Source organism: Macrotis lagotis, chromosome 1 (genome assembly GCF_037893015.1).
Source record: "Macrotis lagotis isolate mMagLag1 chromosome 1, bilby.v1.9.chrom.fasta, whole genome shotgun sequence".
Lineage (NCBI taxonomy): Eukaryota > Metazoa > Chordata > Mammalia > Peramelemorphia > Peramelidae > Macrotis > Macrotis lagotis.
Genome location: NC_133658.1, coordinates 520,881,873 through 520,898,479, shown reverse-complemented (window position 1 = coordinate 520,898,479; position 16,607 = coordinate 520,881,873). Strand labels below are relative to the sequence as shown.

Sequence of the window (16,607 nt, the reverse complement as noted above, 5' to 3'; positions counted from 1 at the left end):
ATCACAAAGCATATCAACTAACATAAAGGGTTATGTGGAGAAGCATTGTGATAATAATAGGAATGCTTGTGAGTGGAATATTCCCAATATAACCTTCTTAGGGTTAATATTCCTAGCGATGTGGATTTTTTTTAGAAATGTGATGTTTTTTCTTAGAAATGTGGTGTGTGTGTGTGTGTGTGTGTGTGTGTATGTGTGTGTGTGATGAAAAAGGGTAAAAACATCACTTGTACAAAAATATTCATAGCAGCCCTGTTTGTGGTGGCAAAGAATTGGAAATCAAGTAAATGTCCTTCAATTGGGGAATGGCTTAGCAAACTGTGGTATATGTATGTCATGGAACACTATCGTTCTATTAGAATCCAGGAGGGATGGGAATTCAGGGAAGCCTGGAGGGATTTGCATGAACAGATGAGCAGAACCAGAAAAAAACACTGTACACCCTAACAGCAACATGGGGATGATGTTCAACCTTGATGGACATGCTTGTTCCATCAGTGCAACAATCAGGGACAATTTGGGGCTGTCTGCAAAGGAGAGTGCCATAGGTGTCTAGATAAACAGCAGTGAAATTTGAACAAAGTTCAAGGACTATTCCCTTTAATTTAGGGGGGGAAACAGATATCTTATTGTCTGATCTTGTTCTCTCTTATACTTTTTGTTTCTTCCTTAAGGATATGATTTCTCTCTCATCACACTCAATTTGGATCAATGTAAAATATGGAAACAAAGTAAAGACTGGCAAATTGCTTTCTGGATGGGTGGGGGAGGGAAGTAAGATTGGGGGAAAATTGTAAAACTCAAATAAAATCTTTAATAAAAATTTTTTTTTAAATTAAAAAATGTGGTATGTGTTTTTTCTTAGAAATTTGCCTTACAAATGGTAGTATGGGTATAAAAGACTATCATGATGAACCATATCAAGAACATCTCAAAATAAAAAATAACTTCATTTTAAAATGTATCTTAAAGATATCACATTTTTTTTCTTTTGGATTTTTCAAGGCAATGGGGTTAAGTGGCTTGCCCAAGGCCACACGGCTAGGTAATTATTAAGTGTCTGAAGCCAGATTTGAACTCAGGTACTCCTGACTCCAAGGCCGGTGCTCTCATCCACTGTACCACCTAGCCGCCCCTTAAGATATCACATTAAAGTGTTCATAAATTTCATAGCTGACAAGTTTTTTAAGACTAAATGCCTAATTTCATTTTCTCTAGCTCATTTTTTCTGTTTTTTTCTTTCATTTTTTTCTTAATTTATTTTCATTTCTTTCTTTCCTTTTAAGCTTGAATCTCCCTGGCTGAGAATTACAGCCTCTTAAGAGCTCAATCCCACTGCTAGCAATTATGTAGCCTTGACCTGCCCCAATTCCTTCCTGAACTAGTTCTCCTCTCTCTCTAGACATCTGATAGCCCTCTGCTACAAAGGATTTCCTATATTGATTCTGAATTTAGTGGGAATAATGGATTTGTTTTAGTCCTTATTGCAGTTCAGAATTCCTGAGCTGAAATGCTCCAACAGTTCCAATCTTCCAAATACCAGAGAGTGTGCTACCTCACCTGACTAGTTCAGTTTTTCTAGAGCCGAAAACTATCTGGCCTCTTCATAATGTCTCTGTAATATTATTCAACCAGCTAATGTTATTCAAACAACTTTTCAATATTATCCAACTAGCTTAATGTGTACTTCTCAAGTTAAATAATATTGATTACTTTAATTTTTTACTCACAATTGTGAGAATCAAAATAAAGAATATTTACTAAGTACTAGCAGAGTGATATACATTCAGAACTGTTTGTTCCTTTTTCCTCCCTGCTGCCATTCCTTGTTTTCTGATCACTTTCCAGTCACCTACTTTCCAGTCTCTTTCCAGTCTCAAAATTTGCTCCTATTTTAAAGTTATACAATCTAAACCTGAGCATGAGATTTTCATGCTACAATCTTACATGCTACAATCCACATTAAGCATCTTGTTTTTGCTTACTAATTTGACAATATTAATTAGCTACTAATAATTTTAATTCATGATTCAGTATGATACCATAATACTGTCAAGTGATGATTAGCTACAAAAAGATTATTTAGTCTTCAAACTAACTGAAGTATATTTTTAACCTTTCTTTGGCTTTCATATAATCTATTAATTGACTTATTTCACAAGTAACCAAACATCATTTTGAAGACTCTCTAAAGCTGAAACTTGATTTCAGTTACATAGGACAAATATCTTTCAACAAAAATATTAACGACCCTCTCAATAGATATACCAGGACAAGTATAGACTAAAAAAAGAAACACAGATTCACAATTGGAATTCTTATATTCTTCCCAGTATAAAGCAGGAAGCTTTATAAATAGCATGGGCATAATAAATATTTATCAATTGGAATTGAAAAGGATTTCAGAAGTCACTTAAACCAAGTCATACCTTAAGTGAAAATCAATCCCCTCTACAATGACCTCAAGAGCCACCAGCAAGAACCAACAGAAAGAGACATCACATTCTACTTTGGAAGGTTTTCCTCTATTTTTAGTCAAACTAGAACCCTTGGTGATGTCTACTCACTGCTTCTAGTTGTTTCCTCTGAGGCAAAGAATAATAAATTTAATTCTTCTTCTAAATGACAGCTTTTCAAAAGCTTGAAGACATCAATCATACCCAGCTTTTCCAAAGACCTTCCTCCAGCTAAGCAAGTTCACTTCCTTGAACTAATTTTCATATGGCATGAACATGTTCTCTTCTCCTTCTGGGTAGTTCCTCTTTGTATGTTCAACCTGCTGTCTATGCCTTATCTAAAGGAGGGCATCCAGAACTGGACAAAATCCAGATGTGATCTAACCAAAGTGAAGTACAAGGAGACTATGAGCTTCCAAGTCCTTAAGTAATATTTCTTTAAGGCAGTCTAAAATATTATATCAACTTTCATGACTCATATCATATTGACTAATATTGAGATACATAATGCTGATATAGATAAAATGGCAACCATACAAATTAACTGTAGAAGAAAATAATATTCTAAAAGATTTTCATATAAATAATTTGCAGTATCATACCATACAATTTCAAAAAATATAACTAAATTATTTAACTGACAAAAGATAGAGTGGAATCAAATATTTCAAAATTCAAGAAAAAAATGACTATTTTCTTAAGCAAAGTTGTTCTAAATTTTTGTTGTGGTATAGTAATAAATACTTGCATATGAACAAAAGAAGAAAAACTTATAGGATTAATCAAACATCAAATATTAAGCAAGGGTCAGCTAGGTGGCATAGTGGATAAAGCACCAGCCTTGGAGTCAGGAGTACCTGGGTTCAAATGTGGTCTCAGACACTTAATAATTACCTAGCTGTGTGGCCTTGGGCAAGCCACTTAACCCCATTTGCCCTGCAAAAAAAAAAACAACTAAAAAAATATTAAGCAGAATGCTAAAAGCTGAATTAAGAACAACTCTAGAAAATAATAGGTACATAAAGTTATGTAACTTCACCAAGACTTTTTAAAAAAATAAGCTTTTAATATTGATGATACTGGTTTATTTACAATCTAGTTCTGAAACTATTCATTTTTCTAAATATTAATCTAATCATAACAAGACAAAATCAAAAATCAACTATATAAAATGAAAAGAGAAAATCTGTAATATTTGAATAATTAAATAGGTTTTGTGGACAAAATAATTTAAGAATGATATGCTATGCTAAGCTCTGAAGAGATAAATGAGGGAAAAAAATTTCCTGCCCTGAAGTAGATTACCTTGTAATAGGAAAATAATGTATGTAAAAGAGCTCAAGTTGAATAGGGAGTAGGGTGGTCAGGGGCAGAGATTACAGCATAGTATGTACAGCAAATTTGGAGATGGTTGTGAAAATATCTTTGTGACCCATTTCTAGGCAATAAAAGGGGATGGTGACATGAGCAGAAATACATGTTCTTGTGGGAAAAAGAAAATGGCAAGAATACAGATTATCAGGGTTTTAGAGATGATCATAGATATAATCTAATTAATTCCCAGTCCTACTTTCAACATACTTCCTTACATGGTTTACATTAGAAATATCTATCATTAACATTTTATGTCACTTGACTTATAGAACTTACCTATTAACTGAAAGCTGATAATGTTCTCTTATTATATGAGATTGCCACTTTTCAATCTTTAACTTTTTTTAATGTTTTCTACAGCATTTGACATTGTTGACCATCTTCTCCTCTTTCTATGTGGATTTTCATAACAATACTCTCCCTTGGGCAAAGTCAGATGGCAGCATCAAGATAACATGCTCCTGAAGCTTTTTCCTACATGTTAAATGAGGCCTCTACACAGATCACCCTCCCAAAAAAAAAGCACAACAAGACTTCAACTCTAGACATCATGAAGGATCTTCAATGAAGGCCTGCCTCTTTGGAGGGGGGAAAATGGGAAATATAGCCCAGCCAGGAAAGAAAGAGCAGGAAAGTAAGCAAGAGGCTTCTAGCCACAGCACAGCCCAGATCCCATCAGCAAGACTGAAGCCTAGTTCCTGTCAGCTAGATAGCAACCCAGAAGAGAGGGTCCCATCCCCAGACAAAGTCTGAGTGCTGGAGATAGGACTGGGTAGGGAACACACCATTGCACTGGCAAAGCCTAAGCATAAAGGAGGAAACAAATCTCTGCATGGGTAACATCTTGGCAAGCAATACATCAGGGGATCAAAACCCCAGTCCCAGTACAAAATGCTAGGGACTATATTCCCTTTAACCTAAGAATAGAACGCAACTATCAAAATGGGGCGGGGGGGGGGGAGCATTAACCATAGAAAGTTTCTATTCAGACAGAGATGATAAAAATGCCATCTCAGAAGATGAAAGCAATGACAAATTGTCATTGGAAGTCTCAGAAGAATTTATGAATTGGACTCAAATCCAAAAATCTCATGGAAGAACCTTTTCAAAAGATTTTAAAAACCAAAGAAGAGAGGAAGAAGGAAAAAAATGGGGGGGGGGGGATTGGAGCCATACAGGAGAACTATGAAAAGTTGACTGAAGAAATCAATTAAAAGTAAAAATAACCAACTGGAAAGGGTATATAACTCATCAAAAAGTAAAATTAACCAACTAGAAAATGAAAACAACTCATTTTAAAAGTAAAATTAACCAACTGGAAAAGGAAACACAAAAGCTAGCTGAAGAAAATATAACCCTAAAAAAAGAATTGGACAAATAGAAACTAATAACCCTATGAGACACCAAAAGTCCATCAAACAAAATCAAAAGGCTAGAATAAAACTGAAGAAAATGTAAAATGCATTTTAGAAAAACAATCTGGAAAATGCAGCCAGAAAAGACAAATTTATGAATTATTGGTTTACCCAATAGTATAAATCAAAAAAAGAACCTAACAATATCTTTCAGGAAATTATCATGGAAAACTATCATAATAAACTACAAAGAAGACAAAATAGCCCTTGAAAGACTATATAGAATCCCTCCAAAAAGAGACCCAGAATAAAAACTCCAAATCCCCAAATTCTCAAATATAGGAGAAAATATGTAAAAGCAGCCACAAAAAAGCAAATTTAAATTTTAAGAATGCACAATCAGAATTACACAGGACTTATCAGCTTCAAATAGGAAAGTATCAGAGCCAAAATTTACCATGTATACCAAGTATAAAAACCTTACAATCAAATACAGAAAGGTACAAATAATGAATGCATGATTTTCAGGTCATGATACAATAAAAAATTACATCTAATAAAGGACCATGGAAAGATAAATCAAAAATTAATTGGAAACTAAATAACTTAATTTTAAAGAATGAGTGGATTAAACAATAAATCATAGAAATAATCAACCATTTCTTTCAAGAAACTGGCATCAAGGAGACATCATACCAAAATTTATGGGATGCAACCAAAACAGGTTTTAGGGGAAATGTTATATATCTTTAAATGCTTATATGAATGAAATAGAGAAAGATGAGATCAATGAAGGGGCATGCAACTAAAAAAGCTAGAAAAAGAACAAAAGATACCCAATTAAATACCAAATTACAAATCCTGAAAATCAAAGGAGAGGTTAATAAAATTGAAAGCAAGAAAACCATTAATTTAGTAAATAAAACTAATAGTTGGTTTTATGAAAAAACCAATAAAATAGCTAAACCTTTGGTTAATCTGATTTTAAAAAAGAAAGAATAATACTAAAATACTAGTATCAAATAATACTAAAATACTAGTATCAAAAATGAAAAGATTGAACTCTCCACCAATAAGGAGGAAATTAAAGAGATAATTTGGGACTATTTTGCCCCACTGTATGTCAATAAATTTGATAACCTGAGTGAAATGGATGAACATTTACAAAAATACAAACTGTACAGATTAACAGAGGAGAAAATAAAATTCTTAAATAACCCATTTCAAAAAAATTTGAAGAAACCATCAAGTTCTGCCAAATTCCTTTTATGACACCAATATGGTTCTGATACCTAAACTTGGAGGAGTCAAAACAAAGAAAATTATAGACCAATGTCCCTAAAGAACATTAATACAAAAATTTTAAATAAAATTTTAACAAAGAATTTACAAGTTATTCGTAGTATAATACATCAAGATGAGTTTGAATTTATACGAGATAGGCAGGAATGTTTCAATAATAAAGAAAACATTCAGCATAATTGAACATGTCATTAACAAAATCAACAAAAAAATATGATTATCTCAACAGATGCTGAAAAAGCAACATACATTCCTACTAAAAACACTAGACTGTATAGAAAGAAATGGAATTTTCCTTAAAATACTGAGTAGTATCTGTCTAAAACCATCAACAAACATGATATATAAAAGGGGTAAACTAGGAACGTTTCCAATAAGATCAGAGGTGAAATATTGCCATTATCACCACTACTATTCAAAAATAGTATTAGAAATGTTGGTTTTAATAGTAAGAGAAGAAAAAGAATTTGAAGGAGTTAGAATTAGCAAAGGGGAAGCAAAACTTTCACTGTTTATAGATGATAGGATGAGACACTTACAGAACCCTAGACAATCACCTAAAAATCCTTGAAACAATTAACAACTTCAGCAGAGGCAGGATATAAAATAAACCCACATAAATCATCAGTACTTCTATAGATGATCAACAGAACCCAAGGGCCAGAGATAGAAACAGAAATTACATATAAAATAACTATAGACAACATAAAATACTTAGAAATCTACCTCCCAAGAGAAACTCAGAAACTGTATGAATACAATTACAAAATACCTTTCATTCAAATAAAGTTAGATCTAAACAATTAGAAAAATGCTAATTGTTCCTGGTTAGGCTTGGCTAATATAGTAAAAATGACAATTCTACCCAAATTAAATTTCTAATTCACTGCCATAACAAACTATCAAAAATCTATTTTACAGGGCTAGAAAAAAATAGTAAGAAAATTCATCTGGAGCAACAAATGGTCAAGAATATCAAGGGAATTGATGAAAAAAAATGCAAAGGAAGGTAGCCTAACTGTACCAGATCTAAAGTTATATTATAAAGTGGAAATCATCAAAACTTCCTGATACTGGTTAAGAAATGCACCGGTGGATTAGAATAGGTACAAAAGAAGCAGTAGTAAATGACTATAGTAATCTATTATTTGACAAACCCAAAAGCATTAACTTCTGGGATAAGAATTCACTATTGCACATAAACTGGGGAAAATTGGAAAATAGTATGACAAAAACTAGGCATAGACCCACATCTCAAATCTTTACCAAAATAAGGTCAAAATGTATACAGGACTTAGACATAAAGGGTAATACCATTTAACTATTTAACAGATCAAGAAATACTCTATCTGCTAGATCTAAGGAAAGGGAAGAAATTTATGACCAAATAAGAAATAGAGTACATTATATGTCACAAAATGGATGATTTTGACTATATTAAATTTAAAACTTTTTGCACTAATAAACCAATGCAGCCAATATCAGTAGAAAAATAAAGTTGAGAAACAATTTTCACAGCTAGTAGTTCTGATAAAGGTCTCATTTTTAAAATATATAGTTAATTGAATCAGAATTATAAGGTTCCAAGTAATTCCTCAATTGATAAATGGTCAGAGGATATAAACATGCACTTTTTAAATAAAGAAATTAAAATTATATTATAATCATATGAAAAAAATGTTTCAAATCATTGATTAGAGAAATGCAAATTAAAACACCTTTGAGGTACTACCTCATACCTATCAGATTGCCTAAAATGAGAAAAAGGGAAAATGATAGATATTGGAAAGGTTATGGGAGGATTAGGACATTAATGCATTGTTAGTGGAGTTGTGAATTGATCTAATCACTCTGGAGAGCAATATGGAACTATGCCCAAAGAACAGTAAAACTAACTGATCATACCCTTTGACCCAGCAATACCAATACTAAACCCTTTCCAAAAGAAATCATAAAAAATGGAAAAAGTTCCATGCAGACTCCTGTGTTTGAAATTTAAAGTCCTTCATACCCTGACTCTAAACTACATTTACAAGCTTGTGCATTATTTCACTTCACCCACTTTATGATAGGGGCAAATTGATCTTCTTGCTATTTCTTACACATAATAATTCCTTCTGAACAAAATTCTTTCAGATCTCTCCAGTTTCTAGTATCTCCCATCACAAATTTACTTCATATTTATTTTGTAGATTATATGGAGTATATATGTATATGCTTATATATTTATAAATATATATGAATATGTATAGTATGGATGTGGAGAGAGAGAGAGAGAGAGGGAGGAAAGAGAGGTATATGCACTCATGGGACTTTTCTTTTTGTATTTGTATCCATTGTGCTTATCACAATGCCTGAAATATAGTAGATACTAGAGAAATGTTTGTTGATTGAATGATTCATTAAATGAAAAAGTTCAATAGATTTAGATACATGAAAAACAACATAAAAATGTGACAAATTAAAATGTTTTCAGTTTCTTTTTGCCATATCAGTGATTTAAAAAATAATTATCAGGAAGGACAACTCAGAGAGAGATTTTTTTTAAATGGTGATCCTGAAAGCAGTTACATTTTAGACTTTATCTTATAAGACTAAATGCAATAGAATATAAATTAATGATCATTCTTTCTTTGATTAACACAGAAGTGCCAAAATAATCTATGTTTAAACACCTTACCAGTTATTTTCTTCATCCAAAAATAGCACATCAGCTGAAAAAGATACTGGTTTCATTGATTTAAAACTAATGTGAGAAATTAGTTCTGTATTTATTCCATCTGGTGAGACTTCAATAACTTTGCCATTTGGAAAATCCACAGAAAGGACATCTATCATAACACCATCATAAAGCTTAATTGTTGGAACTTGGGCATTCACTGATGATTTCCTGTTTTCAAATGAATCAGAACTGTTAGTTCAAAAGAACTAAATATTAGATTCTCTATACATTTGCCAATCTTTTGTACCATCATATCAATAAAGCTTATGAACAAAAAATTTGCCAAAAATTATCAATATATTTATATGTATTAATTATTGTAGAATTATAACAACCTACTATAAATAAACAGAATCATTATTCTAAATTTACTTAGACTAGCAAAAACTTCTCTTATCAACAAAGAAACCAGCCATTTTAAGATTAGCAAAATTCAAATCAAAACATTAATCTAATAATACTCTTCTTAAATATATTCTTTTTAATATTTTGGGGGATAATGAACAGCAGTTTAATTTTTAAAGCTTTAGTTAATGTAACCTACATTGTTTATGAGTCTTTTAACTGAATAAATAAATAAAAGTTATAAAGAAAAGAAGGAAGGAATAAGAATTTATTAAGCACCTTCTGTCTGCTAAACATTGTGTGGCTAAGTGTTACAGAATTCAACAGAAATTGAAATGGTTCCTGCTTTCAAGGAGCTCACTTATGAAAGGACTCAGTTGGAAGTCAGATATAAAATTTCCGTGATCTTCAAGGTTCAACACCAAAGATAATAATCATATCTTATGTTTATATAAACATATCAATTATGTTTCATATAATTTCCACTGGCAAAACTGTATCAGTTTCTGATGGTGAACTAGTTCTATGTTTAGTCTTTAGTAATATGAACTTTTTTTCCTAGGTTCTTCAGGCTACTATATCTACAGAAGTAGAAATCAGGCCACATCTTTCCCTTGGGGTATTCTCCATGCTACAACCTAGTTGGCTTGCCCACCCTGTGTGTGATAGTTTGTTGGCATTTGGTGGTGATGATTTATGATTAAGAACCTAAGTAGCTACTAGAACACAATAACAATGAGAATGGCGAAAGGATAATTTTGAACCTAAATTGATTTACTCAGTCTTTGGATTATTGCCATCTAGAACTACATATGTTTCTATAAGAATATGTATGTCAGTGAGAGATAGCTAGTCATAGGAAACCATTTAATCAAGGTACATTCTAATTTCAAAGCAAATATGGGAAACATGAGGAAGTGGAGGGGGGAAGGTAATATTGTTCAGAAGAAAGAGATGAGAGAATGACTTTATAAATAGAATTGATCAGAGCTAGGTATGATAAGCATCAAATAAGACCCCCAAAGAAGGAAAGATTATATTTTAAGGGACAGGGAAAACTTTTTAGTGATATAGAGATTATCTCCTGAGAAAGATATATCTATTTACCATCAGACTATCTACTCATCAGAGCTAAGAAAAGTAGAGATAATAAACAAAAAAGAAAAAATAACAGAGAAAATATGTAATTTTAAATTATTTAACCCTTAATGACTTAAATAAGTTATTAAAAATCAGAAATGGGAAATGAATGACAGAAATAACATCAATGCTGACTAATATGATCTAAAACTTTTAAATTAATTGCAACAGCAGGGAGAACAAAAGAGCCCAAAAAGTGTCTTAGACAAATGGGGAGAAATGACTGCCAAAGGCAATATCAGTTTAGGCTATAAACTCAAATTTAATATCTTACAAAGAAGAATGATGAATGATTATGAGCAGTGCTGTCTGCTAAAGCAGAGAGCAGAAGAGTACAAAACTAATTTAAAGGAAACATATTTGTTAAATTCTGAATCTTTTTTCCCCCAATCTTTCCATAAGGCATTGTTTCTTCCACAATTCCTGCCCCATCTCATAATATTATTATAAGTTGCAGTATGAGTGTATTGGAGTATATTCCTCTCTTCTCCTATGAACTAGGAAATACTGCTGCCATTTCTGGTTCTGATGAGCATGTAGGTGGTTTGGGTTCTATTTATGACCAAATGTTAACCCGGCTATGAAAGGGTTTTGTGTTTAAGTATAACTTGGCAAACTCAGAGTGGTTACTGTGTTAACTCAACAACTCTGACATTAGTAGACCACCAAAGGAGGAGAAATTTTTAGGTTGTTCTCTTAACTGTTATATTTCAGTATAGAAAGTAATATTCTTCATCTCTCCTCTCTCTCTCTCTCTCTCTCTCTCTCTCAACTACAATGGAGGATGGAAAGATGGGTATCATTCATTCCTCCTATTCCTGCATCTCATATATTATGTGAATTCACTTAAGCCAGTTTGAGTCTAAGTTCTTCCCAGCCTTTTCACCTTTGTATAGGCAAACTAATGCAGTTCTCAAGGTCTAGCACAGGAATTAATTTTGTGAATTTAAGTGGTCCAGAGGTTCTAGGTTCATTAAAGGAAGTGGCTTGTTGCAACAGCTCAAACAGGACATAGAATGGCTTCATAGAAAATCTGAGCAAAAGAGAAAATGACAACTCACAAACGGATTAGCCCAAGTCTGACTCTTTTATCAAACAAGTACCAAGGGTGCTTTAGGCCATTCAAATATAAAATCCCTAATTAGTAGTCCAGCAAAATGTTTTACATTCTGATGAGGTTTAATTTATCAGGCTTCTAGAAGATCATAACAGTAATTCTAAGTTGAGTTGCTAAATTCTATTCTATTAATGCTTGTGAATCTTTTATGCATAGTATTTCTTTTGTGTGTGGAAATAAACCACCTATCCCATAAATATTTGATTTTTATTGAGTGACTTTCTCTTTTCACCCTTTATTATACTTCTGTTTCCAAATAGCTCTTACTATCACTGTGAGTCTTTGCTGATTTTAGTTTTATGTCATCTTATTGTCCCCACCCTGAGCCACCAAGCCACCACCAGACTCATACATTAGATTCCTTGAGAAATGACTACCATGGGTTCAAAGTACTGTGTGGATCCGCACTCTTAAAATGACAGCTTAAACTTCTATAGGTACTGTTTTACTCTCCAAGTAGTTGAACTATTCTGATTTGGCATGATGTAACCAAAATTAGTTTTTAACTTTTATGAATTACATTCTTGATCTTGAAAGGATTACCTTTCTTTTGCTTATTAGTGGTTTCAGTTATTAGCATAATATTTGACACACAAAAAGTAATTAATAGATGTTTACTGAATTGAATGAATTTTTCCCAAGGACCAATTATAACTACCTAGTACCTAAAACTATTTGCTTTATTTACATATATGTTTAAATTTAACAAAACTTGGATTCTACACCTGAAATTAAAGGGTAATTAGTATGTACATAAAATAAATTATATTAAATTGCTTGTACCCACTTTTGGAAACTTCATTTGTTGTATTTGGATTTTCCATTCAAAAATATATTAAGTAAATATTTACCTGAAATAGTTTTGGGGAATAATGTTGATATCGATTCCAGTTTTCACACCCAAAGGAACAGGAGTCAAAAACACAAATGGAGGGTCAAAAGTTAACTTGGGTGCTCTCACAGTTCCTTTTAGAGTTAACAATCGGTAGCAAACAGGATCATCCTTCAGATGAAAAGGAACTTCAGCAGTGTATACTCCAGGATATACTAATGAAAAATTAACAAGCCCATATTAATTTGGAAGAGGGAAAATGGCATTTAAAATAGCAAAGAAAAAATTAGAGCAAGCCATTTTTTTTAAAGTAACTATAGGGCACAGCTAGGTAGAACAGTGGATAGAGCACTGGCCCTGGAGTCAGGGGGACCTGAGTTCAAATCCAGACTCAGATGTTTAATAATTACCTGGCTGTATGACCTTGGGCAAGTCATTTAACCCCATTGCCTTGCAAAAACCAAAATAAATATATCTATAGTCTTTGTATCCTCAGAACCACATAGAATTCCAGGCACATAGTAGGCACTTAATAATTTATTATTTAGAAATTGAATCAAACATATTTATTTAGTGGGCTGTTTTCTTTGTTGTGCCTTAGTTTAGTGGTGATGCAAATGCAAATGTAGCATGGGGTGAGGTGTTGTCATTAAATATAAGGTTGCCATTTATATAAGGATTCTGAGGGTCATCTATTGATTTAGTAATCACAAATTAATACTATCTGTGTTTTATTGTATTTTTATTTGTTTTGTTAAATATTTCCCAATTACTTTTTAATCTGGCTCAGACAAAAGTCAGGAATGTTGTGGATCACAGGTTTAACTTGTTCTAATGATTTCCTCTGACTAAAATTAGTCAGAGTGGAGATAAGATAATAAAGTAAAAGCAGAGACTTAGCTGAGTTCTCCTCCAAACCCCTCTAAATATCTTTAAGTAAAGCTCTAAAATAATTTATTGGAGTAGCAAAACCCACAAAAATATGGAGAGAAAACATTTTCCAGGCAAAGACAACTTAGAAGGTTGGCAGAAAAGATCTTTCTCACTGGGATGAGAGTGGAGCACAATCCAGTGCAGGCCATGCCAGCATAGAGCATCTAGACCCAAGCAAACCAGAAGTAAGCCTTGGGAGTGACTAAATAAAGTAAGGGTTGCTTCCAAACATCTCAGCCCACAAATTATAAGGGAATAGAACTGAAATCAGTTGCACAAAACCCGTGAAACTTGGGACAATATGTTTCCCCACCCTGGAAGCAGAGCCCTACTTTAGGTCAGGGTTAAAAGTAAAAAAAAAAAAAATGGAAAAATTAAAAAAATGAAAGTTTTGTAGAGCAGCAAAGAAGATAAAAACACATTCAGAAGAAGATAATAAAGTCAAAAATCCTATATTCAAAACCTCAGAAAAATGTGACTTGTTCATGGAAGAACTCAAAAAGGATTTTAAAACTCAAGAAAAGTAGAGGGGAAAATGGGAAGAGTAATAAGAATAAAGCAATAAAATCATGAAAAAGTCAATAGCTTAGTAAAAAAGGTACCAAAAATATTGAAAAAAATAACACCCTAAAAATTAGAATAAGGCCAAATGGTAAAAGAGGTACAAAAATCCAATGAGATGAAGGATACCTTGAAAAGTAGAACTAGCCAAAAAAAAATTAAAATTCAATGAAGAAAAGAGCTCCTTAAAAAAAGGAGAACTGGTCAATGGAAAAAGGAGATTAAAAAAAGTCAATGAAGAAAATAATTCCTTAAAATTAAAATTGAGCAAATGGAAGCTAAACTCTATGAGAAATTAAGAAATGAGAAAACAAAATCATAAGAATGAAAATGTAGAAGACAATGTGAAATGTTGATAAAACAATTTACCTGGCTGAAAACTATGATCAAAAAAAGACAGCATCTTTCAAGAAATTATCAAAGAAAGCTGCCCTGATATTGTAGAACCAGAGGATAAAAATAGAAATTGAAAAATTTCACCGACCATCTCCTGAAAGAGAGCTCAAAATGAAAATTTTCAGGGATTTTATGGGCAAATGGAAGAGTTACCAGGTCAAGGAGAAAATAGTGCAAGCAATCAGAAAGAAAGAAGTATTGTAGAATCATAATCAGAATAGCACATGGTTTAGCATTACGTTCAAGGAACAAAGGATTTGGAATATAATATTCCAAAGGCTTACAACTAGGAATCACCTATCCCACAAAATGAGTATCATTCATTGGGGGAAAAATAGGTAGTCAATGAAATAGAGGTCTTTCAAACATTCCTGATGAAAAGACCAGAGTAGAAAATAAAACTTGACTTTCAAATACAAGACTTAAAAGAAACATAAAAATCAAAGGAAAAAAATATAAATGTTACACACACACACACACACACACACACACACACACACACACACACACATACACACACAGAAGGCACAGGTGTGAGTTGAATATGATGGGATGATAGCTAAAAAGAAAAAGAAATGCACTGAGAGAAAAGGAAAAGGAGAGGTAGAATGGGTTAAATTTTTCCACATAAAAGAGGCAAAAAAGAACTTTTACAAAAGGTGTATATGGTGGGTGTGGAGGGGAAGAAACACTTAAATGTTACTTTAATCATAATTGGCTCAAAGAGGGAATATACAGATACATACTCAAATACTCATACATACTCAAATGTATATAAAAATCTTCATTACCCTATTGGAAAGTAGGAGAAGAAAAGGATAAGAGAAGGATGAGAACACTCATAGAAGGGAGAGAAGATTGGGAGAAATGGTAATCAGAAGTAAAATCCTTGTGAGGAGGGTCAGAGTAAAGGGAGGGAAAGAATAGAATAAATGAAGTGGGCAGAAAATATAATGGAGGGAAATATAGCTAGCATAACAAGTTTATCTGATAAAGACCTTATAAAGAGAGAGAGAGAATAAATTAATAAACATAAGCCATTCCCCAATTGATAAATGATCAAAAAATACTAACAGAATTCAGATGAAGTAATCAAAACTATCTATATGAAAAAAATGCTCTACATCACCACTGACTAGAGAAATGCAAATTAAAACAATTCTGAGGTACTACTTCACACCTTTTACATTTGACTAATAGGATGGAAAAGAAAATGACAATTATTATTTGGTGGATGTGGGGAAATTGAGACTCTAATACACTGTTACAGCAATTTGGAACTAAGTCATAGGACTACCCTTTGACCTAGCGATTTTAATGCTAAGTTTGCATCCCAAAAGATATTTTAAAAAAGGAAAAGAATCTAAATGCTCAAAAAATATTTATAACATCAATTAGAAAATGATTAAGTTGTAGTATATGATTGTAATGAAATATTATTGTTCTGTGATAAATTATGAGCTAGATGCTCTCAAAAAAAAAACCTGGTAAGAGTCAGATGAACTGATGCAAAGGGGAATTAGTAGAAACAGGGAAGCTTTGTACACCATAAAAACAATGCTGTAGGATCATCAATTATGAGTGACAGTTATTCCCAGCAACACAAAGATCCAAGAAAATGCTAAAGGACAAATGATGAAAAATTCTATGCATAGCCAGAGAAAGAACTGAATACAGACTGAAGTAAATTTTTTAAACTTTCTTAATTTTTCTTGTGGTTTTATTTTAGTCTATATTTTATTTTATAACATATATAATATGAAAATATATTTTACATATCTGTATATAACATAATCAAATCACTTGTGTTCTCAATGATGAAGGAAGTGGAGAAGGGGAAGGCAGAGAATTTGGAACTTAGTTTTTAAAAATGTTGAAAATAATTTGTTCACATAATAGGGGAAAATAAATACCAAATAAATGAAATTATATCTTTCTCCAATAATAAAATAAATTAAAATAATATAATATAAAATAAAATAAAATTGAGGCCATATTTGAAACTTGGTCAGTTTGGTAGACCCATGGACATAGACTAAAAGAAAACAGTCAACTCTAATAATCAAGATGATAA

At 32.3% G+C, this 16,607-nt stretch overlaps 1 protein-coding gene across 1 annotated transcript in view; it reads right to left on the bottom strand.

Moving 5' to 3' along the window:
• Positions 1-16,607, bottom strand: part of CFAP47 (cilia and flagella associated protein 47) — a 931,170-nt gene that overhangs the window by 765,907 nt on the left and 148,656 nt on the right. Inside the window, exons 21-22 of the mRNA XM_074210630.1 lie at positions 12,663-12,858; positions 9,168-9,377 (exon numbers count right to left, since the gene is read on the bottom strand). Of these exons, the coding sequence (XP_074066731.1) occupies positions 9,168-9,377; positions 12,663-12,858 (406 nt within the window). The remainder of the gene's footprint in view (positions 1-9,167; positions 9,378-12,662; positions 12,859-16,607) is intronic.